General features: G+C 26.0%; 2 protein-coding genes and 1 non-coding gene across 10 annotated transcripts; 2 read left to right on the forward strand and 1 right to left on the reverse strand.

Annotated features, from left to right (window-relative positions):
* Nucleotides 1-1,647: 1,647 nt before the first annotated feature.
* LOC114130891 (protein tumorous imaginal discs, mitochondrial-like) lies at nucleotides 1,648-7,726 on the reverse strand. Of its 2 annotated transcripts, XM_050206793.1 has the most exons (9): nucleotides 7,426-7,725; nucleotides 7,140-7,360; nucleotides 5,691-5,936; nucleotides 5,455-5,623; nucleotides 5,259-5,390; nucleotides 4,597-4,790; nucleotides 4,292-4,505; nucleotides 2,021-2,149; nucleotides 1,648-1,839 (listed from the first exon to the last, which is right to left on the reverse strand). In XM_050206793.1, exons 1-8 carry the CDS (start codon nucleotides 7,571-7,573, stop codon nucleotides 2,067-2,069), a joined length of 1,407 nt encoding a protein of 468 aa, XP_050062750.1. In that variant the 5' UTR covers nucleotides 7,574-7,725; the 3' UTR covers nucleotides 1,648-1,839; nucleotides 2,021-2,066. The 2 variants fall into 2 exon arrangements, with proteins under 2 accessions (XP_050062750.1, XP_050062751.1); XM_050206794.1 differs by lacking the exon at nucleotides 2,021-2,149 and having other exon boundaries at nucleotides 7,426-7,726.
* A 4,736-nt stretch (nucleotides 7,727-12,462) lies between these two features.
* LOC114126561 (U5 spliceosomal RNA) lies at nucleotides 12,463-12,584 on the forward strand. The gene has a single exon (XR_003592605.2). It is a non-coding gene; the product is annotated as a U5 spliceosomal RNA (small nuclear RNA).
* Nucleotides 12,585-15,640: 3,056 nt separating this feature from the next.
* On the forward strand, nucleotides 15,641-26,041 carry LOC114127485 (bifunctional glutamate/proline--tRNA ligase-like). 7 transcript variants are annotated; one of them, XM_050205613.1, is made up of 24 exons: nucleotides 15,641-15,883; nucleotides 16,203-16,245; nucleotides 17,172-17,340; nucleotides 17,459-17,585; nucleotides 17,710-17,905; nucleotides 18,242-18,413; nucleotides 19,043-19,294; nucleotides 19,429-19,863; nucleotides 19,933-20,277; nucleotides 20,342-20,453; nucleotides 20,934-21,008; nucleotides 21,506-21,721; nucleotides 21,836-21,899; nucleotides 22,191-22,342; nucleotides 22,418-22,633; nucleotides 22,709-22,924; nucleotides 23,595-23,708; nucleotides 23,789-24,142; nucleotides 24,205-24,357; nucleotides 24,433-24,550; nucleotides 24,615-24,949; nucleotides 25,035-25,271; nucleotides 25,336-25,670; nucleotides 25,749-26,041. In XM_050205613.1, the coding sequence occupies exons 1-24, from the start codon at nucleotides 15,839-15,841 to the stop codon at nucleotides 25,915-25,917; spliced, it is 4,650 nt and encodes a 1,549-aa protein (XP_050061570.1). In that variant the 5' UTR covers nucleotides 15,641-15,838; the 3' UTR covers nucleotides 25,918-26,041. The 7 variants fall into 7 exon arrangements, with proteins under 7 accessions (XP_050061570.1, XP_050061569.1, XP_050061574.1 ...); XM_050205610.1 differs by having other exon boundaries at nucleotides 15,642-15,883; nucleotides 21,836-22,051; nucleotides 22,127-22,342; XM_050205612.1 differs by lacking the exon at nucleotides 22,191-22,342 and having other exon boundaries at nucleotides 21,836-22,051.
* The last annotated feature ends 849 nt before the right edge of the window (nucleotides 26,042-26,890 follow it).

A 26,890-nucleotide genomic window follows, 5' to 3' on the forward strand; every position in this document is an offset into this window, starting at 1 on the left:
ATTTACTATCTACAATATATACAATTAGATATTATAGAAGTATAAACTATATCTCTACAGCATTTAATGGACTGTAAAATTTAATGAATTAACAATACTAAAGGTAGTAGTGAAACATCACTCAACTTATCAATAACATTTTACTGAAAAAATGATTTTAAACTATTTCAATTTCAATAGAATGTACAAAAAATGTATAAATCATCATAAACACTTATCCGACAAAATAATTACACATTCAAAACTACAATACTATTTTTTGTCAAAATAAAATACATCAACTTTTCTAAAAATATATTTGTTTATAAAATAACATTTAATCAGTTCTTTAAACCTTTAATAAAGTAAATTTATTAAATTTAGGTATTAGGTATATACAATTTTATAAAAATAAATAATACAAAAGGAATTCACCTTTTATTTATCAATACCACATAACACATAAGACAGTACACATACCTTTTCACATTTTATATATTTTGCTATTATTTATTGTTTCATGATGATAAAATAGAAAATATAATATTGTCCTATTTAAGCAATTCAAAACAATAAATAGCTTAATTATCAATGAATGGTAATAATTCAGTGGCATAAGTGTAAATATTCGGCCCCCATGCAAAAAACTTAAAGAACTCTTCTCCTTTTCGAAATTAATGTAAAAGAAAAATGTAAGTATATAAATTTTTATGGTATATTTTATCAGTTAGTTATAACAGTTTACATTTTACTTACCAAACTTTTAAATTTGCAAAATTTGCAAAGACATACATATCAATAATTAATAAAGTGCATTGGTTATTGTGAAAAATATTGTATGTATAATTTTTTAATGAAAATTGTATATTGTAACAAAAATATATAATAAAACAAAATCAAGAAGTATGTAGATACAAGATAGGTAAGTACTAAGTATCAATAAGATACAAAATACAACTGTATCTTAAATACTTCTATAAATGATACTGCATATACCACCAGTAGCTAAGCTAGAAAGATGTCATGTCCTCTTTCCATCAGCATATTTTTGTTATTAACATTTTAAGAGTACCTATGATAATAATACATCAAGCTGTATTAAATATGTGAAGTCACATGTAAATATTTTTGTCCAGAGTACATTGCAGTAAAAATTATTTGCAGCAAATGACAATAGAAATTGTACACATTTTAATAATTTTTTTTTTTTTTTTTTTTATAGTCTCCTTCCCTCTCTTAAAAATCCTCTATATGGTATTACAGAGCACTAACATAATACAAATGTTCAACATTGTTTTGATAAACCAATGAATGTAAAGAATTATATTTTAAATTATACAATTCTTTAATAACTAACTTTAATATTACAGTATAATATTTCATTAAATAATTAATACAACAGTACACACACTTATTTATTATATATTTACATACAAAATAAAATAACAAAGAACTATTTATGAAATTAAATAGATATTTAAATAATTAAATTTTAAAGTTCATAAATAATGGAATCTTTAATTGGAAAAATTAAATAGTCAATTATATTCAAGCAAGTTTAAAATTTTTAGTAATTTCATAATTTAAAGGAAAATAAACCATTTTTTTTTTAATTTTTATTTATTAACAAATGTAGCTACTTATAGGTTTTACAAATAGTCAAAAATGTAAACATAATATTGTACTTATGTATTTTATAATGAATATAAGATAATTACACAATGACATTGAAATTTCTTATATAACACAAATAATAAATAAGTTTTATTAATGGCTTTATTTATCATTTTGATCCTAATATAAATTATGAAGTATCTATCATTTATTTTTCTGCTGATTCTTGATTAAATGATTTACTACCTGAAAAAAAAATCATAACATTTTTAATATTTATAATATGTAATACTTATCAGTAAAAAATAATTAATTTCTCCTTTATCATAGACTGGGATTTCAGATAAGTTTTGATATTTATTTTTTAAAATACAAGTAATTAATAATTACTTAATAATTACAAATTATATACAAAAAAAGTAATTACTTTGAATATTGATTGGTTAAGTGGATTTTGTTCCAAAAAATGTAAACTATCCCAATAGTGCTTTTTTTATTTTTGTGAAAATCCCATCATCAGCTGTTTGGGTTGATTGTGTTTGATCAGCTGATGGGCCTAAAAAAAGCGACTACTTTTGAATTATATTCATAATTTTATTTTTTAAACTAACAAATTTAAAAAAAAATTTAATATTTAACTTAAAATTTAATGAAAATAAAGAAGATAAGGATAACTAATGATATTATAAGCAGTAAAGAAGCAGTTATTAGTTAAAGTAGAATTATATTTTACTATAAGAAGAAACTGAAACTGAATTTTGAATATAATTTATACTTTTTAATTGTTTACAAAATTTAGCAAAATATATGGCAATTAGAAATTTTTTTAACATTTGTAAAATGAACAATATTTTTAACAAATAAGAGTTGATTTAAATAAAAATAAAATAATAAATAAATTAAAAATAAAGTTAATTTATTTATTTTTATTTGTCGGTCAGACAGGTATACTTGTTTAGTATGAATAGGTGGTTAGAAACCAACTACTCTTTTATTAAATAAATTCCCAGACTATGAAAACTAAGAGAATAACATAATTATATTGAAAGTGTATTGATGTCGTAGTGACGCACACCAAAAAGTTCGTTTATACTTAAATAAGTGTACATAGACTCCACTTATTAGACTCACTTTGGGATCTGACTATTTGAATCTATTAATCAAATGAGTTGATAAGGTGAATGACCAAAAAAAATTTTAAAATGCTTAAAATTGAAACTTAATTACTTAAAAAATATTTATTGAGATTTAAGGTATGTATAAAAGTAAAAATTTAGCTATACACAATTAAAATAAAAATAAAATAATACGTAGTTATGTAAACTTTAATTAATTTTTTGATAAAAATCCATCTAAGGTTGAATGGATATGGTGAAAAGGTAATTTATTTTATCTCCGCGATAAAATCAAAATAACGATACAGACTTATAACTCATTTATAGCACTTTTTTTCAATGTATGAACATATTTTCTTTAATTATCTAATTTTCAAATGCCCTTATTAACCGGTGTGTGAGTCGAATATACAATTTATTTGCTGTATGTTAGTATAGTATGTGCAAATCAGGACCAGCTGCTTTGAGTCTAATAGGCGAATGAGTCAATTAATCGTAAGTCCAATAAGCGGCAATCACTGTATTATTCCTTGAATCTAGAATTTACTTCTAAAATAGTTTCAATTTATAATTATAATTTGTACTTTGATATAACAACTAGTTATTACATCATAATAAGTTTTTCCAAATAAATTTAAAACATTTTAGAATTTACCATATCTTTCAGAAAAAAAATACATTTTATTTTAGTAACATCAATTTAATACAGTTCTCTTGATCTAGAATTTAAAGTTTGGAGTCCCAAATACAAAATATTAGAAAAGAACACCTTGCACCCACCCTGTGGGGTAAACGACTATATATACTCATTATAAATTGTGGTGATGTTGATTATTATTTATTACTTCATTAGAATAATTTTTAATTTTCAATTAATAACTCTTATAAGTGGATTATTACAGTACAGTGTAATATTTTGTGTACACAAGTTGTAACTTGGCATTTTTTATTATGTAAGTTGAACTTGTATCAATTTTTGATTTTTATAAAACTAATAATTTAATATTCAGAAATTTATAAAATTATTTTTAATTATACATGGGTTTTTATTTAGTTAATATAAAATTAAACTTCTAAAAATTTTTATATTTTTTTAATGCGTTGTAAAAATTGTTTAAAAGTAAAAGCAATATTTATCCCAGTTTAATGATAACCATCAACTATAATAAATTATACGAACAATTTATTGTATATTTATTCATACTTATTTATTTTGTTTACAGTTAACTTATCTACCAAACAGTTTGAAAATATTTACATACCAACTGACCATTTTTTTGCTTATTAGTTATTAATAATGTACACCCTTATGTTTTATATAAAGGGAGATTTTATTTGCGTACCACACATTGAGGAGCACTGATCTAGATAATTGAATTATGCATAACCATTGCGTTATTTTAAAAATAGATTATTTTTAATGTGAAGTATAAATTAATAAAAATATAAAAATAGTCGTATATTTTCTTTATGGCATTGGACATATGAGTTATTAAACCAATAGTAGCAGTTATAAAATTTATACACTTAATTTGTTAATAAACTCAATATATTTTTTTAAAAAAAATTCAAAAGTTATTTACCATCTTTTTTATGATATAAGTCTTTTATTGTTCCAGGTGTCTTTTCTTCAAGCTCTGCATAAGCTCTGATCAATTCTTCTTGCTTCTTTGTTAATGACTTAGGAACATCTATTTTAATATTAACATAATGGTCACCAAGTAGATTGGAATTCACTCTTTTCATTCCTTGTTTGATTAATCTAATTTTGGTATGTGAACTAGTACCAGGAGAAATCTTTAAAGATAATTTAAAATAAAGATACATTAAACATAATGAATACTTAATACATAGTTCATAAAATCAATAAAGACTTTATAAATATTACCTGTACTGTGTGATCATTGTAAATGCCTCTAACTCGAATAGATCCCCCTAATAATGCTTGAGATATAGAAATTTTAGCATCTGTATGAATATCAGAACCATCTCTTCTAAAATAATCAGATTTTTCAACTTTAAAAGTAACAAAAACTTCATTCCTATTGACCAAAATTCTAATAGTTTGTCCATCTTCAATTCCTATTCAAAATAATAATAATAATACAATTAAACTCAAACTATGCATCAATTTTATTGTTCAATGCAAAATATTAACTAATTTACTATAAACGTATTTATAAATATTTAATAAGAAATTACATGGCTACTTAATGATATTATAAATGATATTTTCAAACCTAAATCACATTGATTACTTGAATGGATCTTATTTATTTAATCATTTATTTACATGCATTTAGAAATTATTTATTAAATAAATAAAATAAACTAAAAATTAGACTAAAAAAAGACAATCTTAATTATTTTGAAAGATAAGTTATAAAAAATATAAGTTACAATAAATTAACAATAATTTAATTGTTAATATCATGACATACTACATTTTCAATGAATATTCATGATGATTTATGAGTATTAAAATTATAGAGCTTTAAATAAAATAATAATGCAGTTAAGTTATTGAACAGATTATAATCAAACGTATACCTGCTGGAACCGGTACTGTTACTTTTTTGTGTTGTACAGTACTTCCTTTCCCGTGACATTCTATACATGGATTTTTTATTATAACTCTACTTCCTTGACACTGTCTGCATGTTGACTTCATTAAAAACGGACCTAAACAATTTATGTTTACAATTAATTTAAAAAAAAAAATACTTATTGTAAATTCTGTACTTACCCCTTGATATTGTTTCCATTCCAGTTCCATTACAATGTGTACAGGTTGTAGCTTTATATCCTAATTCGCAACGAGAACCACGGCACTTTGGACAAATATCAACCACATTTAAATTTAAATCTTTATTCACACCTCGAGCAGCTTGTTCAAATGTAATTTTAACAACAACCTAAGTAAAATTAATTTAAGAATATAATTAGTTCAAAATAATTTTTCAACTTAAAAACAATAATTACTTCTTCGGCAGCTCCAAATCCAAATTTTGAATCAGCAAAATCTTCATCAAACGAACTATTATTTCCAAACCCACTTTGATTGAATATTTTCCTAAATAATTCTTCAGCATCTACATTAGACTGGTAACTCCATGCATTTTGAAAATTATCATTTCCTGTACCTCCTCCAGGTCCACCCATGTGGTTTGGATTACCAGTAGATCCCCATGTATCATATGTGCTTCTTTTTTTTTCATCACCCAATACCTGTAAATAATAAAATAATCAAAAAGTGTGAAAATAAATGAAAATTTTATATTATTTCAATAATTATTAAGAATTCTTAGAATTCAATTCAAAGCAACAACATTTATAAATTATAAAAGTTTTACCTATCAGGTTTCAAAAATATTAGCTGATGTTCATTATTAATTTAAAAATAGTACAAGTAAATAAGTAGAATGCATTTAAAATTTATAAAATAAAAGCGTAAATTATAATTGATATTGTCATACATTTATATTTTAAATTAACTGATTCTGTACATCATGATTGCTATATTATTTATAAATATATATATTTATTTATCATTTTTAACCTACATGCATTGTCTCCGTCAAACAAATTCATAACATAAAAAATTATTCGTCCTGAATTATTCATTTAACTATTTTATACTAAATATTTGATTGAATTGATCTATTATGACATTTTAAAGTAAGAATACTGAATGTTAATGTTTTATTGATTTTTTTTTAATATTTTAATTTTGAAGTAAGGTTTAAGTTATGATTTATGAATATTTTAAAATGCATTAATCTTAAATATATATAGAGGTGCTTTTTAATAAATCATCTAGACTTTGAGTTATTTAATAAATAACTACTACGGTGTCTTATTATGTTAACTGCATGTGAAATAATACATACAAGAAACACTAAAAAAAGATCAATAGTTTAATCACAATGTTGACCAAATTGTAGTGCATTTAATAACAAGGTATTTAACACCAATTGGCATCATTCGACACACATAAATGATATTAATTGACGATACTTGGTGTCATCCTCAAAAAATGTATTAACATATCTACTGTAGCTATTTTAAGTTTGATATATAGTTTGCATATTTTGGGTGTTGTTTTTTTTATATGTAGTTAGAAATATTTAAGCATTTGTACTACTCATTTATTACTTATAGTCTGAAAACTAGACATTTTAATAATTTTCTAGAGTAAGAATATATTTGGCCATGTTTGACACAATTGTATAGGTATTTAAAATAGATAAAATTAGGCTAATGATATCTGTTTTAAATAGTTGAAATTAAATTGTAGTAATAAGTTATAGTTAACTAACCTAACGGGTCTACTGTTTAAAATGTCAAAATCAACATGGAGTACTTTCATTACTTTTAACTTATTTAGCAAAATCACTAACAAATAATTAAAAATGCATGTACTACACTTACTTCATAGGCTTCAGAAACTTCTTGAAATTTTTTACTAGCACTAGGATCTCCCTTGTTGGTATCTGGATGATATTTCTTAGCGAGTTGGTAATAAGCTTTCTTAATTTCTTTTTGAGAAGCGTTTTTTGGTACTCCTAATATATTATAAAAATCCTTTTTATTATTCAAATAACTTGTGGTGTGTATACTTTTATAACTGTAGAAATTCTGTGGTTTGACAACTGAAACACAAAACAACTATAATTATAAACTGTAATATAAAATACAATTTTAAATTAATACTTACAGTGTTGAAATAAGCGTTTACTACATAATGTGTTATAACTGAGAGACGATGAAAATATGTGATGATGGTTTAATTTTTGGAAATTACACAACAAAGATGGAGAGTAACATTTATAAGAAATCAATTGTTTTATTTTCATACTGTTCATTGTGATAATATTTTAATTGTCTTGCTTCTGTGTTCCAGAAATACAATCAAGATGCATTAATAATGTCACAGATTGCTTAAATATATAGAATTAATAAAAATTAACAATATTAAAAATGTACAAACCACAAAAATTGAACGCGTGATAAATGATGATAAGTAAAATGATACTGAATATGCCGGCCAGGAGATAGGCAAGACAGCTATATATCGATTGGACAAGAACATCGATATTTTAATGCAATCACTTACATTAAAATATCAAATGATCAGATTACACCAATAAAAAAATTTTAAAATCGATAATTTTTATGGTCGTAACAAAAACAATCTAATCTTGACTTGAAAATATGATTAACGAAGTTATGATACATTTCGAAAAATTAATCAAAATCAAACTATCTTGCAGTTTTCGATATAAGGTTTACTATAAATCGATAGTTATTCATTCTTTACCGTCTAGAAGTTTCTAGGTAACGGCATGAAGTTAGGAATGTAATACAATTAAAAATATACCTGTATAATATAATAATAATAATAATACAAGACATTTCACTATTTCATATTATATCACTAGTCTGGTGTATTAGATGATAATGATATAATATTAATATTTGATTTCTAAGACGTAGTTAATAGGTATTAGGTAGGTAGTCGCAATATCAAAGTACAATGTATTATTATAAATATATATATAATATATAATTATTATAGACAATAGTAACATATCCCAATATAAGTCTTATTTTAACTTTGATATCACATCCTTTTACACTAAATTGCACATACAATACTATGGTGAATAAATTATAATTATAGCATCACAAATAAAAATAAAATAGAGAGTTAGATGTCATCACCAGTTTGCATTATTTGTTAAAAATGTTTTTAAAGTTTTAGAAAACATGATAATTAGAAGATTTAGGGAAGTAATTAGCAAACTAATTACATAATAACATGACAAAAGTTTAATTATCATAATTTGACCATTAAACAATGTTGGATCCTACAGTTAATAATACAAATATATTTTATATTGATAGTTGAAAAATAATAACAATTCAAATGTTTAAGAAACTTTTATTTTGTTCTTAGTCTAAAAAAGTAGGTAGGAAGCACGGCTATAGATCGACGTAGTGTTCGTACTGTTCTTAGTGATCCCAAACGAATCGTTCCGGAAACCTTCCTTACATCCATTGCGGATTTTTCAATTAATTGAAATTGACGTAACAATAGTAAGACTGTACGAGCGAATACGATTTAATATTATTGTTCACGTAGGAAGATATTATTATGTAACGATTATCTATATCGAAACATACGGGCTACGACGTAAGAATATGGCAAACGGGTTTTTGATGTCTAAAAGGGTAATCGGTAAAAAAGACCAAGGAAAAAAAGAACACGGAAAAAAAGAACAAAGGAAAAAAAGAACACGGAAAAAAAGAACAATTTTTAAAAATTTTAAACAGAGTCCCACTAATCAATATTTTTTTTAAAAAAAAATTTAATATAATGCATGACACTTATGCTATATTTTTGGTATTCATTTTTTAATTTTTATAACTTAAAATAAAAAACTTAAAAATTGATAAAAAAAAAATCCGAAACATTCAATATAGTCAAATTGTAAATCTTACTTTGAGAAATATTTGTATGGTAAATTTTTTAAGTATTAAAAAATAAAAAATGTAGCGCAAGTGTCTATGAATTAAATTTTTAAAATATTGCATAGAACCAGGGTTGGGCAAGATACTAAATGCAAGTATCATGATACATGATACTTGCATTTAGTGTATCTAGATACAACTGATAAAAGATACAAGAATACAAGATATATGTATATATATATATATTAAATACAATAAAGCTTAGTATAATAATATAGAGTAAGATGCATTTTTATTACTGGAAATTCCCTAGGTAATCCTAGTGCCTTTAAAGTTGACTATAGGTGACCTTTTCATACTTTATCATAAAATATAACTAGTGGTAAAATATAAAACAACATTTTATTACTGGAAATTTCCCATGTAGACTTTTCATACTTTAGAGCTATAATTTGAGTGAACATATTTTAGTCTATTGACAGTATTTTTGGTTGATCATTTCCATGTAAAATAGTTTTTACCTTTGTACTTTGTTATATGTATAAGTATATCCTTCAAAAGCTACTTTTTCACCTCCATTATTAGATTTAAAAATTTCCATTTAAAATGTATTTAAAAAATTGAAGTATAAAAATTTAATAAAAACAATTGAACACTTCAATGACTGTCAATAGACTAAAATATGTTCACTCAAATTATAGCTCTAAAGTATGAAAAGTCTACATGGGAAATTTCCAGTAATAAAATGTTGTTTTATATTTTACCACTAGTTATATTTTATGATAAAGTATGAAAAGGTCACCTATAGTCAACTTTAAAGGCACTAGGATTACTTAGGGAATTTCCAGTAATAAAAAAGAGTAAGATGACTCTATATTATTATACTAAGCTTTATTGTATTTAATATATATATTATATACATATATCTTGTATTCTTGTATCTTTTATCAGTTGTATCTAGATACACTAAATGCAAGTATCATGTATCATGATACTTGCATTTAGTATCTTGCCCAACCCTGGTTCTATGCAATATTTTAAAAATTTAATTCATAGACACTTGCGCTACATTTTTATTTTTTAATACTTAAAAAATTTACCATACAAATATTTCTCAAAGTAAGATTTACAATTTGACTATATTGAATGTTTCGGATTTTTTTTTTATCAATTTTTAAGTTTTTTATTTTAAGTTATAAAAATTAAAAAATGAATACCAAAAATATAGCATAAGTGTCATGCATTATATTAAATTTTTTTTTAAAAAAATTATTGATTAGTGGGACTCTGTTTAAAATTTTTAAAAATTGTTCTTTTTTTCCTTTGTTCTTTTTTTCCGTGTTCTTTTTTACTTGTTCTTTTTTTCCGTGTTCTTTTTTTCCTTGGTCTTTTTTTCCTAGATTCGTCTAAAAGTGATGGCGCCGCAGACGGAAACCGATGTGGTTTCCGAGCGATGTGCTCGATATTGTGATCACTTACTGGCTGGCTTTCAAACGATAATGTGTACGTCTCGGTGATAAATTGTTTGCTTATAAATTTTCATTGTTTCACTTGAATGATTATTTCGACTAATTTTCGAGTCTTTGAGCATTCACTCACATATTATTATATAGTCGATTTTTCTCTATTTAGTCGATTTACCGCACGGTTACGTGTATTATTGAAAAATATTGTCGTATACTATATTGCTATAGTCAGTCTTGTGGGTCACCAAAATTTTGGAATTTTTAAACGTCAATACTGTCTACACGCCATAATAATGTCATATTAGTGCCGCACACTGTAACGGCGGCGGTGGCAATAGAACTCGATGCATGCCAACAATTTGAAAAATATTAGACAAATAGAAGTCAAGATAATGCAACCGTGCACAATTTTATTTATCGCCACCTCCAGCAGTGAGTAAGTGCGTTCTACCTACACAAGAGTAGTAAACGTATTCGTGGATCGCGCTCAACTATATAAAATAATATTATAATATGTACAATGTACTGTTTGTTAGAATTATATTAAATGTACAACTAGTGATCCTAGTGGTGAATATCTATTACAACTCATATTTTCGTCGTGTTCATTTTACTGATCGAAAGAACAACAAGATTATGTACAGATATTGGATCGGAATCGTATTTTTTCTCAAATCGTTACTGCGAGTCGTACTACATGGCATTAGTTAGTACCTAATTAAATTCATTGAAAAAAACGTGAAGAAAAAATAGAACGATAATTGAGTGGCGTCGGCTATCTAAATCGAACAAATAAGCAGCGACTGTCGAATGTTTTTTTACCATCGCCAAATAGGTGTCATCACCTATCAGTCATATAAGTAGACGGTTTAATTTTTAATAAAATTTATTAGGGTAGGTACTAGATTAAAATTCATGGAAATATTTAGTGTTATTTATTATCATTGAAATTGCCTAACTACAATGAAACCTTTATTAAACACCTCACAATAGTGAATACATATTCCCCAGAAAAAATATGTGTACATAATAGAGGTTTTTCTAAATAGCGGACATTGACACTAAAAATCGGTACCAAAATTAAAAATAAACTCTAATAAATGGACATAATATAATATGTCTTATGTACCTATATATACTATTAAAAAATACTGTACTAAATATTTATCTTTTATTGGTAGGTATACATTTTGTTTTGTATTTTTTATCTTAAAGGTTTTCCTATTCGATAAATCAAAAATGGTTTGGTTTTTGGTCACATCAATTGTGTGCTAAAAATTGTGTTGAACACGGGTCTATACATACATTACTAGCTCGTATGTTTCGATATAGATAATCATTACATAGGTAATAATATCTTCCTACGTGTTTAATAATATTAAATCGTATTCGCTCGTACAGTCTTACTATTGTTACGTCAATTTCAATTAATTGAAAAATCCGCAACGGATGTATAGAAGGTTTCCGGAAGACCGGAACGATTCGTTTGGGATCACTAAGAACAGTACGAACACTACGTCGATCGATGTTTCGGTACTTTGTCGGACAGTCGACAGATGGCGTTTGCGAGCACGGTTGTTTGCCAATGCATTTTCGACGCGATCTCCGGGCGTTTTGGGCGAATCGCTGCCACCGATTTTCACTGTTGGCCGTCGTGACGATGCCAAAAGTTTTCACCAGTCGCGGTCCGGACGATCACCGACTCGACAGATTTTGGCCCAAACCGGGAAAACGACGTGTTGTGAAAAGCAGTCTACTGCACGGCACCGATACAGAGCCGATCGCATATAAGGAACCGAACGCTACTGAAACAGCAACTCCGGTTCCCATTCAATACGAAAAAATCTTTCGCCTTTTACTAAAGATTTCCGTGGATGGGAGCACTCAAAGGAGTCTAGAAATTAATTTTTTAATTGCCTGATCATCTGGTCGGGCTTCTTTTAATAAAAACATTTATAAAAACTTATTATAAAAAAATGTTATATTTACTTTAGTTTCAGTTTACTTTTTTATTGTTATAGGAAATCGAACAAAAAACAGACTCGAGAGCATCAATCAAAAAATTACACAAGTAGTTACAAAATTTTCTAGATTAGATCAATTCCTTCAAGGTGTCAATATAATTATGCATGTTAACTATATACTCAAACATTTTTATTTGTTAATATGATAATTATATATATACATTTATAGGGTTAGAAATGTTAATGATAACTTTTCGAACTGAACGTGACCATATAGCTACAGAATGTTTTTGTAAAACTCCTAATTATGTAGGTGGTTTAAGTGATGACATCAAAGAACTCTTTTGGTATTTGACACCATTTGCCTTTAATCTAGTACATTCTAAAATATCTAAAATATTATTTTATTATAATTTGTGGACACTAATTGCTCCTAAGATTGTTTTCCTTCATATTATTTTCGTGTATTATTTAAATTATTTAAATATAAATTATAACAGGTAGTTATTGTACCATTTGTTACCACTTTTGCTTATAAGTACATAAATTAGTAATTTCATACTTTCTGATTCTCAGCTTCAACCAAATTATTGTGTTATTAAAATTACATGTAGCAGTAGGTTGACATTCACAATTAACCATCACATTTTTTATTTTTATTTTTATGATTTCATATTAAATTAATTTTGGATCAGTGCAATCAACTTGTTTAATATTTTTTAAATATCCAAATCCAGATGATAGACAATTTGAATTTAACTTTAAATTTCTTTCCAATATAATATAATATTAATACATTATAATCTGTATTATTACACCAAAAGATTTCTATTAGGTAATTCTTTTCAAACAACAAAAGTAATAAATTATTAGCTTTTCTTATTAGTCAACACAAAAATTAAATAGGAACAATTTATTATTTTACAAATCTTCAATATACTTACAACTTATACCTATTTGAATAAATTAAAAAAAAAAACATAAATGTTTGTGCAAAGTATATGTTTTTGCATATATTGAGCTAATGCATATATTTGCATATTTAGTATGATCGTATTTATTGTATTTAAGATGATAATAATTTAACTGATTAAAGTCTATAGTTTGGTTTTTTGGTCAAAAATAAAGTTTATTTTTATAAATACAATCTTATGGTACATTATACCTACTATGTACGTTCACCGACCATTTATATTTTTAATCTCAATCATACGTATTATAATATATATATATAATAATAGTATAATATTAAGTATTATTATGACAATCACCAAATCACTGATGTATTTCAATAAACAAATATATTTTTATGTAACTATACTTGTGTGTATATATTTAAAAAAATTAAAATGCATATTTTACAATTTTTTATTGCATACAAATCCCAGCCCTGCTTATTATTTTATTTAGATAGGTACCTATTAATATTTTGGAAAAAGTTAAACTAAAAATATTGTTTTTTTTTTTGAGTGATTTATAAATTATCCTATTATTAATGTACATTTTTATAAAACAATTAAAATGCTAAAGACACTTACTTTTTAAAATATAAAAAAAAAATTATTTTCATGTTTTTTCCTTTATACAATTAACATGAGCATATTACTTGTTATTTTATAGTTTCACATTAATTATTAAACCATGTATTTTTAAATAAATTATAAGTATTATATCATTTAAAGGCATTTAAGTAGTTATTATTAAGTTTTAATTTTTTTTTTCAGTTTTCATATGGTATCACTTGAAACTTTTGAAACTTCCCATGTAATATGTAAAAGTATTATTTCAAACACTTTCAGGTTTAGAGGAGAATAAGAAACATAACAGTTGAAAAACAAAATTCAAAAGAGTGCAATTAGGCAACCACTCTGATGTACAGTAAAAGTTGTATGTATTATTGAGTACTTAGATAGATCTGTAATGGATGTGTTAAATTTGAATTAAATGATAGGTCATAGGCGATTTAAAAAAATTAATCTAAATATTTTGAAAATATCATTGTGTAAGTATAGAAAATACACCTAGTAAAATATAATAATACATGTAATTATACAAGTTTGAACTCCTCATGTATAATATTTTCTGATTTACTAAAAAAAATGTAAAATCGTTATTTTACTGAACACTATACAGTACACTATACACTATACAGTTTTGTTTAAAATTTTAATTTTTGATGCTTTTAAAGCATATTATGGAAATATGCTCAACTTTTTGTGTAATTCTTTAAGAAGAACTCTAATGGTATTACATAATATTCAAATTTTTGATATGAATATTAAATATTATATACATTTTTAAAAAAAGATTTGAATAGGTATTTCATATGCTTCTAAAACTGTATTTTATTTTATTTTGGTAGGTACCAATTATATTACGAACAATTAACTAATATCGAATTGATTTTCAAACTTAATAATTTTTATTTTTTTAGTAGTACCTATTGAAATGTTACTGAAGAAATAAATACAAATTATTTAAAATTATTTAAGGATTCCGGTGGACGAATAACGAGTATATTATATCCTATTCGAATATTATTCAACATTCAGAGACGAAAGTCGGTATACTTTCCGCCTCCCCGTAGTTACGTCGCTAAAACGTTCTAAATTCACGTCTATTAGTTTATCTTAATAAAGATGTAAAATGTTTATTTACATTTCTATAATACGCCAATACGGACGAAGAATCAGAGTAATACAATATTATGTTACATTGATAACGATAAACAATGATAACGCACGTAATAAATGACGGACTTTAAATGGATAGAAGCATATTATAATATATAAGGTGATATTATTATTATAAATTTATTCCATAAGTACAACCTAACCCGATCGTAAAATTCTGATTGCACCAATGCACCATGAAATAATTGCATTTCACTAGATACGATCCATAAAAATTGAAAATACTTGATGAACCAGATTTATTACGAATGTTTGGATACTATCGATAGTGGAATAATTTGATAGTGCCATACGCTTGCAGAATGCAGATGCTTTGCCACACGGCACACCACACACGATGTGTACGTCATGTTGATGTGTGTGCGTCGACGCGTCGTTGTTATCAATAACTAACACGCTGTAATCGCCATACAATATTCATTATTTTCAATTTTGCTTTCTCTTCCTTTCGCCATTCGTGGGTTTTTCGACTTATAACCCCTTCGTGGCATTCTCGTTTCTTGTGATTTCTCGTTGGCATTAGTCCATTGAACATGAGTAACGCTCCCGAAAAAGATCAGGCCAGTCTGGAGCAGCAGGTAAGATGATCGACTTTTACCAATTTTCAGTTGAAAGTTTAAATAATTACACATACATTCAGGATAAAATGATATTATGTTTGTATGTAGACAACGAAAGTATGTGTATACGATTTGTCGCTAATTTTTAGTTAGATTTTGTAATAGTCATAGCTGTGATGAAATCTCAATGCTGTGTGTATCGGTCGATAGTTCGTTAAAATAACAGTTATCTGCCAACTAATATTTAATTTTTTTGCCAGTAAAAAATATGTCATCCAGGTTCTTTTTGAATCAATAACACAAACCAAATCTGTATATTATTTTTTGTTTTTTTTAGTTGGCTGCTCCAGACTTGCAAAACACAAATGCAAAAAAACAAGGTAATTTTCTATGTAATTTTTGATCTATAATGTAGGTACCTAGTTATTAAAATATGCTAAATTTTATAAATTATTGAGCTACAATACTCTATGATGTGACTTTTATTTGTATTTACAATACAAATATTTTAAATAAATTATTTTAGTGCCTTAATAGTTACCATTAAGTGATGAATGTTTTATCATATTATTATTATTATTTTAGTATTTAACATAACTGTCAATCAGCTAGTTATAAAAGATGTTAGATTCAATTTTAATAATTTATGTACACAGTTTTTGTAAAAGAGTTTGAATTTTAATTTAGTGAACATTTATCAAAATCATCTATAATATGATCCTTAAAATACTTTTAACTCTTTTATTACTTGTTCAATAATTACCTTACAGCTATAGTCTCAAAGAAACTAATTTATTTTTATGTTTTGTAATTATAATTTTACCAATCCGAAAAAATTGAAATAGACAAATTTATTTTCCTAATAATACCTAACCTATTTATAACATTTGTAATTGTATTTGACTAATATTTATTGTTTATATTATTAATCAATTCATTTTTGTTTAATAAAATGTACAAAATTAGTCTAATATACCTAGATTAATTTTATAATCTATAAAATTGATTACATATTTTTAGTTTATATTATATATTTGTATAAATGTATTTATTTTGGTGTTATAATAAGAATATTATAATTAATTTTAATAACAACAGCACACCTTTATTTAAATTCTAATTACATTATAATTATCATATTGTAGTTATTTCTACATTTTATTTTACCTACTTCATACCTATCTCAATTTTAAAACTTAAATCTGTATTGTATTTATTAAATCTTAAGTATTTAATTTTTTTCAACAATTAATGATTTGTTTAGGTAATACTAGTAATAATTAATAATATATTTATTTATATATAGGTTCTACTTCTGTCCTTAAGAATAAGAAAACAGATACTAAAAAAAATGAAAAACCACCAAAACCGCAAAAATCGGTTGAAGAAAATAGTAAGCAACAAGGAAAGTTTGTGGAATTACCAGGAGCTGAAATGGGAAAAGTGGTTGTTAGATTTCCTCCAGAAGCAAGTGGGTTAGTACCTATTTGTTTTATAACATTTATAGTAACAAATTATCTTAAGAACATAAATTAAAATATTGGATTGTTTTTTGCATTATATTTAATATAATGTTAAATTTTTTTTCTTCAGATATTTGCATATTGGACATGCAAAAGCTGCTCTCTTAAATCAACATTACCAATTGGCTTTTAATGGCCGTTTAATAATGCGTTTTGATGACACAAATCCAGCAAAGGAAAAAGAAGATTTTGAGAAGGTAAAAAAATAATATTTCTGATTTGTTTTTTGTCTATTTATAATTTAATGATTTTAAAACAAATAATATAAACCATATTATTGTAAGCTATGAGATTTAACATTTGGGTCATTCTAATTTTAAGGTTATATTAGAAGATGTTGATATGTTGAAAATTAAACCTGATATTTTTACATATACTTCTGATCATTTTGATAAAATGTTAGATATATGTGAGAATGGAATGTTAAAAGAAGGCTTAGCTTATGTGGATGACACTGATGGAGATAAAATTCGTTTGGAACGTGAACAACGGATAGATTCAATAAATCGAAACAACTGTAAGTGTTATGATTTAAATATTATACTTAAAATACAGTTAATAAATGATTTTAAGCACTTAACAGGGTTATGAAGTAAAGTTAATATCTTGGTTACTATAATTTATAGTATAAACTAAAAGTTATGGCTATTTATTTTATTATTTAGACAATATAATAATATAATATCTAATTTATTTTATCAGAGATGTTAGAGTCGATCAACTTCAGTGGTTATTATTGTTTTAATCATTCTTTTAATTTTGTTAAAATAAATAATTAACTATAAGTATTATTTATATTATCTGGACTTTGATTATGTTATGCACTTTTTAAATTTGTTTACTTATATTTCAGCAATCGAGAAGAACCTAGAGTTGTGGAAACAAATGGTTTTAGGTACAGAAATTGGTCAAAAGTGTTGTGTTCGAGCCAAAATTGATATGCAATCGGCAAATGGATGTTTGCGTGACCCTACTATATATCGTTGTAAACCAGAACACCATCCTAGAACTGGTGATAAGTATAAGTAAGGACATAAAAACATAGCATACAAAGCAGTTTTAATGCTGTAAACTATTCGATTCAAATTAGTAAAACTAAAAAAATGTTGATATAAGATTATTTGAAATTCATATTCTTCTAAATTAAAAAAAAAAAATGAGAGAACTAAAATCTATTGATAATTTATTAGTTAGGTTTTGGTAGCTTGTATTTAAATTTTGAAAAACATCTGTTATATTTCATTCCAATTTGAGCTCGCATAACAGATAACATACTAATTAAAATTCATGATGATAATTGTTAAAGTATAGCCCCATTTCACTGTAAATCATTTAATGTCATTAATAACCTTGATATCTAGATATACAGAAATATGATCGGATATGAAATAAAAAATTTGTCTATAGTATGTTGACAAAGTAATTTTTATGATAAAATAATAGTATGACACTCAAGAAGATATTATTTCTACTTATTTGATGTATAATGTATAATTAATTTTATAAATTTAAACATGTGATAAAAACAACTATGTGCCTCCACTTAAATCTGACTTAGTGATAACTCTGTAATTTCAATAAAAATAAAAATAAATTTAATATAATAGGTAATTATATTTTATTTTTATTAATAATTTATTTGAATTAATTTTAGAGTTTATCCAACTTATGACTTCGCTTGTCCTATTGTGGATAGTTTAGAAGGCGTTACTCATTGTTTACGTACCACAGAGTATACTGATCGAGATGCACAATATTATTGGTTTTGTGATGCATTAAAACTCGGAACTCGCAACCATGAAACCCGACCTTATGTGTGGTCATATTCAAGATTAAATATGACTAATACTGTTCTGTCGAAAAGAAAGTTAACTTGGTTTGTTGAACAAGGTCATGTAGATGGATGGTTAGTAAAGTTGATAAATTTATGTACTAATAATTGCATAGTATACAATTAATTTTAATTTGCAAAGTTTACAAATTGAAATTACTGTTGGGTTCTTAATTTTGTTAAATATATAATAATTAATTCTTTTTAAGGGATGATCCACGCATGCCGACTGTTCGTGGTGTATTAAGGAGAGGTATGCAGGTCGAAGCATTGAAACAATTCATTGTGGCCCAAGGCTCTTCCAGAACTGTTACAGCTATGCAGTGGGATAAAATTTGGTCATTGAATCGCGGTATCATTGATTTAATAGCACCAAGGCATACTACTTTATTGTTATCCAATTCAAATAAAGAAAATGCTGTATTATCTTATCCACCTGTTGAAGTTGTGGTAGAAGATGTTAAAAAAGCATATAAAATTGACAATGTCCCTAGACATCCTAAAAATTCCCAACTAGGATTAAAAAATTGTGTCTGGGCAGCACCTAAAATTCTTATAGATTATAGTGATGCAGAGTTATTAGAAGCTGGACGTCATGCGACATTTATAAACTGGGGCAATCTTTTAATAAATCGTATTGAAAGGTAATGGTTATTAATTAGAAGTTATAATTTTTCACTTATAGATTACCATTTGTGATTTAAATCTTTTAGGAATCAAGATAATAAAATAGAGAAAATTTATGCAGTGTCTGACCTTGGAAACACTGATTTTAAATCTACCATTAAAGTTACTTGGTTACCTAGTACTGATAATTCAGAATCTGAAGAAGTCTTGCCTATTTTGGTACCAGTTGTTTGTGTTTATTTTGATCATTTAATCAGTAAAGCAGTATTAGCCAAAGATGATGATTTTAAGGATTATTTAAATACAGAAAATAGTCGTTGGGAATTGCAAATGTTAGGTGATTCGGAATTGAAAGATATAAAGAAAGGAGATGTGATTCAATTACAACGTAGAGGTTACTTTATATGTGATTCAACATACCAGCCATTTAGGTAAGTTTTAGTTTAGGAAAACGTTTGGGCTAAAATATTCATTAAAAATAAATGGTTTTTTAAGCATTCACTCTGGGAAAGAAACTCCATTAGTATTGTTTAATATACCTGATGGTCACACAAAAACAACTCCAATAACTACTGTTCCTGTAGCAATTGCCCAAAGTAATGCTAAGGTAATTTAAAACTTATATTGATATAATTAGTTATAACTTATAGTGTATAAAACATGGTATTTTAACTATTGTTTTTCATTTATGCCTCAGATTTTTGTTATTATATGTGTTGTATGAGTTTTCTCTATTTTTTAAAATTTATATTTTTGTCATATAAATTTATGAATTTTTATTTTTAATGTTTGTTTTTATTAGCAAAGTATGTTAAATATTTCATTTTTTTTTTATAATTTTTCGATTTTTGTGTAGATTTTATTAGGAGCTTAAAAACTTAGGTTGTTAAAATTCGATAAATTAAACATGTTTAATGTGTTTTTAATGACCAAGTTTAATTTATATATTTTTTTTGTGTGTTATTTACAAAAAGATTTCGCTAATGTATTTGTCTTGTTTAAGTTTTTAAATTATGTATTCTATCTTAATTAAAAATAAATTAGTATTACGATTTTATAAAATAATTAAAATCTTGTTTTATTACAGAAAAGTACAAACAAGAATGTTGACTCTTTAATCATTCAAATAAATGATCAAGCTAATAAAGTACAATGTATGAAGGTATGATGAATTTTTTTGTTTTGATTATTAAATTTTCTACAGGATAACTAAATTCAATTTTATTAACTTTATTAATAATTATGTTCTGTATTATTTTTATACATATTAGTTGAGCAAGGACTTCTATACTAAAAAATATACATACATTTTTGTAAAAAATTTAAAGTGTAAATTTAAACATAAATGCTTATAAAAAAAACTTAATTTTTTATTGGAATTTTGTATTGTGCTATACAGTATACACAATTTTAGATAAAAAGAAACCTATTAAATGTTTGATAACATCTTTTATGCACTTAATAGTAATCAATACTACCCACAAATTATGATGATAAGATTAAATCTTTATCATCTTTACAGTCTTACATTATAATTGTTTACGTTGATTTGATAAAAATTTCAAGAAAGTCTTTGTTCTACTCATAAGTTTATTATTTGAATAAACTAGTAATTTGAAATGTTATGAATGTTTTGTTAATACATATTTTTAACTACAGGCTAACTTAGAAGAAGCTGTTAAAGTTTTACTTGCTTTAAAAGCCGAGTATAAAAGTATAACAGGTGTTGACTTTCCTGCTGGTGGTATTCCAACACCAAAGCAAGCTGAAACGTCCAATTCTGAATTAAGTAAACCTTCGGCAGATGCAATAGTGACAAAAATTAATGAACAAGGAGATAAAGTGCGATCAATGAAAAGTAGTAAAGCACCTAAAGTATGTAACATTTTTTGACTATACATTACCATAAAAAGTTTTTTTTCTAGAATTATTATTTTATAACTTCTTTTATACCTAGTCAATTTTAATTTTGATTTTTAAACAATTTAGGCAGATGTTGGAGAAGCTGTCAAAGTTTTACTTGCATTGAAAGCCGAATATAAAAGTATAACAGGTGTTGACTTTCCTGCTGGTGGTATTCCAACACCAAAGCAAGCTGAAACGTCCAATTCTGAATTAAGTAAACCTTCGGCAGATGCAATAGTGACAAAAATTAATGAACAAGGAGATAAAGTGCGATCAATGAAAAGTAGTAATGCTTCTAAAGTACGTAATATTTGGTGATCATCTCTTATCTAAGCAATTTTTTCCTTGGATTAATTTTTATTTTTATTGAATTAGGCAGATGTCGGGGAAGCTGTCAAAGTTTTACTTGCATTGAAAGCTGAATATAAAAGTATAACAGGTGTTGACTTTCCTGCTGGTGGTATTCCAACACCAAAGCAAGTTAATAAATCTGATTCTGAACTAAGTAAATCTTCTACTAATGAAATAGTAAAGAAAATTAATGAACAAGGCGATAAAGTGCGATCAATGAAAAGTAGTAAAGCACCTAAAGTATGTAATATTTGTTGATCATCTCTTATTTAAGCAATTTTTTCCTTGGATTAATTTTTATTTTTATTGAATTAGGCAGATGTCGGAGAAGCTGTCAAAGTTTTACTTGCATTGAAAGCTGAATATAAAAGTATAACGGGTGTTGACTTTCCTGCTGGTGGTATTCCAACACCAAAGCAAGCTGAAACGTCTAATTCTGAAGTAAGTAAACCTTCGGCAGATGCAATAGTGACAAAAATTAATGAACAAGGCGATAAAGTGCGATCAATGAAAAGTAGTAATGCTTCTAAAGTACGTAATATTTGGTGATCATCTCTTATCTAAGCAATTTTTTCCTTGGATTAATTTTTATTTTTATTGAATTAGGCAGATGTCGGGGAAGCTGTCAAAGTTTTACTTGCATTGAAAGCTGAATATAAAAGTATAACAGGTGTTGACTTTCCTGCTGGTGGTATTCCAACACCAAAGCAAGTTAATAAATCTGATTCTGAGCTAAGTAATTCTTCTGCTGAAGAAATAGTAAAGAAAATTATCGAACAAGGAGATAAAGTGCGGTTAATGAAAAACAATAATGCTTCCAAAGTATGTATATATTTAATGAATGTATTAAAAAAAGAAGTTAAGATAAATAAAAAAGTGCATGGTAAAATAGGCTCTAAGGCTAATTTTGATTCTTATGTTAATAAAAAATGATATTAGTTTTTTAATAATTATCAAATTTTTTTCATCGGTGTTCCCTTTATTTGTTATTATTAAAAATTAGTATTTTATTGGATAGTTGATGTAGTATAATAATAGTATAAAACGTTTCACTATTTTATTATTTACACTATTCAATGATTTGTTGGTTATTGGTCCAGAATGAAAAGGAAATCAAATTTGGATCGTTTAAAAAAAATCTAACTATTAATAAATGATTAAAACAACAGCAGTGCAAGGTGGGGCAGCTATGTAAATTTAATGCTTTGGAAATATCATCTATTCACTAAATCAGAAAATAAAAAATATTAATTATTCACACGTATTATGCTAAATGTTAGCATTAGGCAACCAAATTTAACACAGATGAATTTCGTATGAGTAGTCAATTTATATTAAAACAAAATCGACTATTAACTAAAATATAGTTAATACTTAAGCAAAAATACTAAAATTAGATGAAAATTATTTATGAATTAAATTTGAAAAATATGGATTTTAATTTCAGTTTAATTAGTTCAAATGTGTATATTTATATATTTTTTTTATATAGACTGATATTGAAGAACAAGTAAAAGTTCTATTAACATTAAAAAATGATTATAAATCAATGACTGGTAAAGAATATCAACCTCCAACTGTAAATGGCAGATCATCAACAACATCAGTCAGTCAATTTAAAATAAAAAATCATATTTTCATAATTGTCTTAATGTTTAATTGATCATGAAAAATTAATAATTCTAGGATAAAAAATCTAAAAAAAAAGACAATATTGCCGTGACCACTTCTAAAACGACTGATAATACGAACACCAAAAAAGTAACCAAATTAGGGTTAGAAGTACCAAAAGTATCAGAAAATCTTGGAGAATGGTATTCTCAAGTCTTAGTTAAAGGCGAAATGATTGAGTATTATGACGTAAGTGGATGTTATGTGCTTAGGCCTTGGGCCTATAGAATATGGGAATTAATACAAGAATGGTTTGATGCCCGGATTAAAAGAAAACCTCTTAATGTACGCAATTGCTACTTTCCAATGTTTGTATCACAAAGTGCATTAGAAAGAGAAAAAGAACATATTGCAGATTTTGCACCAGAGGTAAAATTTCAATAACATAAAATATCATTTTTACTGATCTAATGGAATTAATGCCTTGTTAGGTTGCTTGGGTTACCAAATCTGGCGAAACAGATTTAGCTGAGCCTATTGCTATAAGACCAACTAGCGAAACAGGAATGTATCCGGCTTTTGCCAAATGGATTCAGTCTTATAGAGATTTGCCTTTGAAACTCAATCAATGGAACAGCGTTGTGGTACGTTATATTTTTTGTCGTTAATTTGTAAAATGTTTAGGAGACATGTTTGAGTATCTAATTAATTTATTTCAGAGGTGGGAATTTAAACATCCACAACCATTCTTGAGAACTAGAGAGTTTTTGTGGCAAGAAGGTCATAATGCATATGCAACTAGAGAAGAAGCAGAACGTGATGTATTAATAATATTAGGTTAGTTAAAAATTATTAAGTTATTTTATTAAGTTGAATAATTATTAATATGTGATTTTTATAGGTTATTATGAATATGTCTACAAGAATATTCTGGCAGTACCAGTTATAAAAGGTAAAAAAACAGAAAAAGAAAAGTTTGCTGGAGGAGAATTCACTACTACTTGTGAAGCATACGTAGCGTCTAGCGGTCGAGCAATTCAAGGCGCCACTTCCCATTACCTGGGTACCAATTTTGCTCATATGTTTGATGTTCATTTTGAACATCCAGATACACATGAAAAAACATTTGTTCATCAGATTTCATTTGGAATGACCACAAGAACAATTGGTGTTATGGTAATGGTTCATGGTGATGATCGTGGGCTTGTCTTACCTCCACGCATAGCGTCTATTCAGGTATAAATTTTTTCCGAAATTTATTATTGCTTTAAAATTAGCTTTTGATTACTACTTAATTAAACAAGTTACAATTTAAATCTAGGTAATTATAGTACCATGTGGTGTAGGCGCTAGTACAGCAAACGAAGTCAAAGAGAATTTGACTAAAACCTGTTTAGATGTATGCAACCGCTTGAAAGGAAATAATTTAATAGATGATGATGATAATAATGACAATAGTGTTGCCCAACATCATAAGTCTTCGACAATAATCAGAGCAGATACAGACTTACGAGATAATTATTCACCTGGATGGAAGTTCAACCATTGGGAGTTAAAGGTATTTATTTAATTTCAAATCATGTGTGATGTAAATAAGGTAATATTGTGAAATCTAATTTTAGGGAGTTCCATTGAGGTTGGAAATTGGACCAAAAGACTTGGATCGAAACCAAATGGTAGCTGTACGGCGAGATAGTGGAGAGAAACTAACTATTTCCTTAGAAGGATGTTCAAAAGATAATGATGGAAATGATAAGATGGTTGTAAGAATAACTGAATTATTGAATCAAATACAGCAAGATATGTACGCTAAAGCAGAAAAGGAATTGAAAGAAAATGTTGTAATATGTCGTAAATGGTCTGAATGTGCTGCACATTTAGCAGCAAAACGTTTATTATTGATTCCGTTCTGTGGACGTCCTAACTGCGAGGATAACATCAAACGTGATACCACATTGTATGAAAATGCATTTATATGAGTTAATGAGTTTGAGATTTACTATAATTTTATCTTTTTATACTAAATATTTTATAGGGATGATGGTACCGCAGAAGTTGGAGCTTCAACAATGGGAGCAAAATCATTATGCGTACCATTTGAACAACCTAAGGGAGATGAACAATTAAAATCCAATGATCAATGTATACATCCAGAATGCGGACTAACAGCTGGGTCATTTACACTATTTGGACGCAGTTATTAAACTAAAATGTTTGCTAGTTTTTACCTAATAAAACTATGATGTGCATTTTATTTTAACTTTTGTGTAAAAATTACAACTCCTCTTTTTGATGTTTATCTATAAATACAATACCATAATTTACAAATTGTTTTTGTTTAATCATAATATCCATGTGCCTATTACATTTTTGCAACCTACTGTATAATAGAACTGACTGTTTCGATAACAGGTAGATGGAATTACATTTGCTCTTTCAAAGCCTTAATCCAACATAATATACTAATTAATTAAATAAGCAAATATTTCCTATTATTATTTCATAAAATAACCCATTACAATTTGATGATTTTTTTTTCACTTTATGAAATGTAGAATGTAGTATAGATTAATTTTTTACCTATATACGTTTTTAAATAAGATATTCAAAATCTTTTGGTATTTTGTGCCATCATTAAACTTGAAAGTTTTCATAATATATTTTTAATTTCTTTTTTGACTTAAGCATATCATTTTTATTTTACTTAAACACTGTCAACAAGATTTTATATACATTTATATCGCAATTAAAAAAAAAGAATTGTAAATATATTTTTGTTCAAAATTCAAAGATTTTAATTTGAATACGAGGTATGGGATTTGTTTTGATAAAAGTTTTTGGTAGAATTTTATAGAAATTGTCTAGCATATCAAAATTACATAGACAATATATTTTTTTTAAATGTTGGCAAAATTCATTTTAAGTTACAAAAATTTGTAAAACTGTTTATTTTTATATCCAAAATATCTTTCAAGATTCCATACCAATAAACAAAATGAGCTTACTTAAAGATCATATATATTAATATATTTTTTATAAGCTTTTTAATTTTTTATTGTTATTTATAATGTTATGGGCTACGAGATATCAAGGCTAAGTTAGTATGACCATGGCACGTGTCAGGATAGTAGATGCACCAATCATTGCCATAAGAATGCATTTATGAGTGTGGTCATT

The sequence above is a fragment of the Aphis gossypii genome, chromosome X, assembly GCF_020184175.1.
Source record: "Aphis gossypii isolate Hap1 chromosome X, ASM2018417v2, whole genome shotgun sequence".
NCBI classification, from domain to species: domain Eukaryota; kingdom Metazoa; phylum Arthropoda; class Insecta; order Hemiptera; family Aphididae; genus Aphis; species Aphis gossypii.

What these genes read in the sequence shown, in the direction of transcription:
- LOC114130891 (XM_050206793.1), bottom strand. Translation starts at nt 7,573, where the DNA reads ATGAACAGTATGAAAATAAAACAATTGATTTCTTATAAATGTTACTCT. An exon ending in TAAACGCTTATTTCAACACT is followed by an intron (nt 7,361 to 7,425) that starts GTAAGTATTAAT and finishes TTTGTGTTTCAG; the next exon opens with TTGTCAAACCACAGAATTTC. An exon ending in AAGTTTCTGAAGCCTATGAA is followed by an intron (nt 5,937 to 7,139) that starts GTAAGTGTAGTA and finishes TATTATTTACAG; the next exon opens with GTATTGGGTGATGAAAAAAA.
- LOC114127485 (XM_050205610.1), top strand. Translation starts at nt 15,839, where the DNA reads ATGAGTAACGCTCCCGAAAAAGATCAGGCCAGTCTGGAGCAGCAG. An exon ending in ATAAAGTACAATGTATGAAG is followed by an intron (nt 21,009 to 21,505) that starts GTATGATGAATT and finishes TTTTAACTACAG; the next exon opens with GCTAACTTAGAAGAAGCTGT. An exon ending in AAAGTAGTAATGCTTCTAAA is followed by an intron (nt 22,052 to 22,126) that starts GTACGTAATATT and finishes TTATTGAATTAG; the next exon opens with GCAGATGTCGGGGAAGCTGT.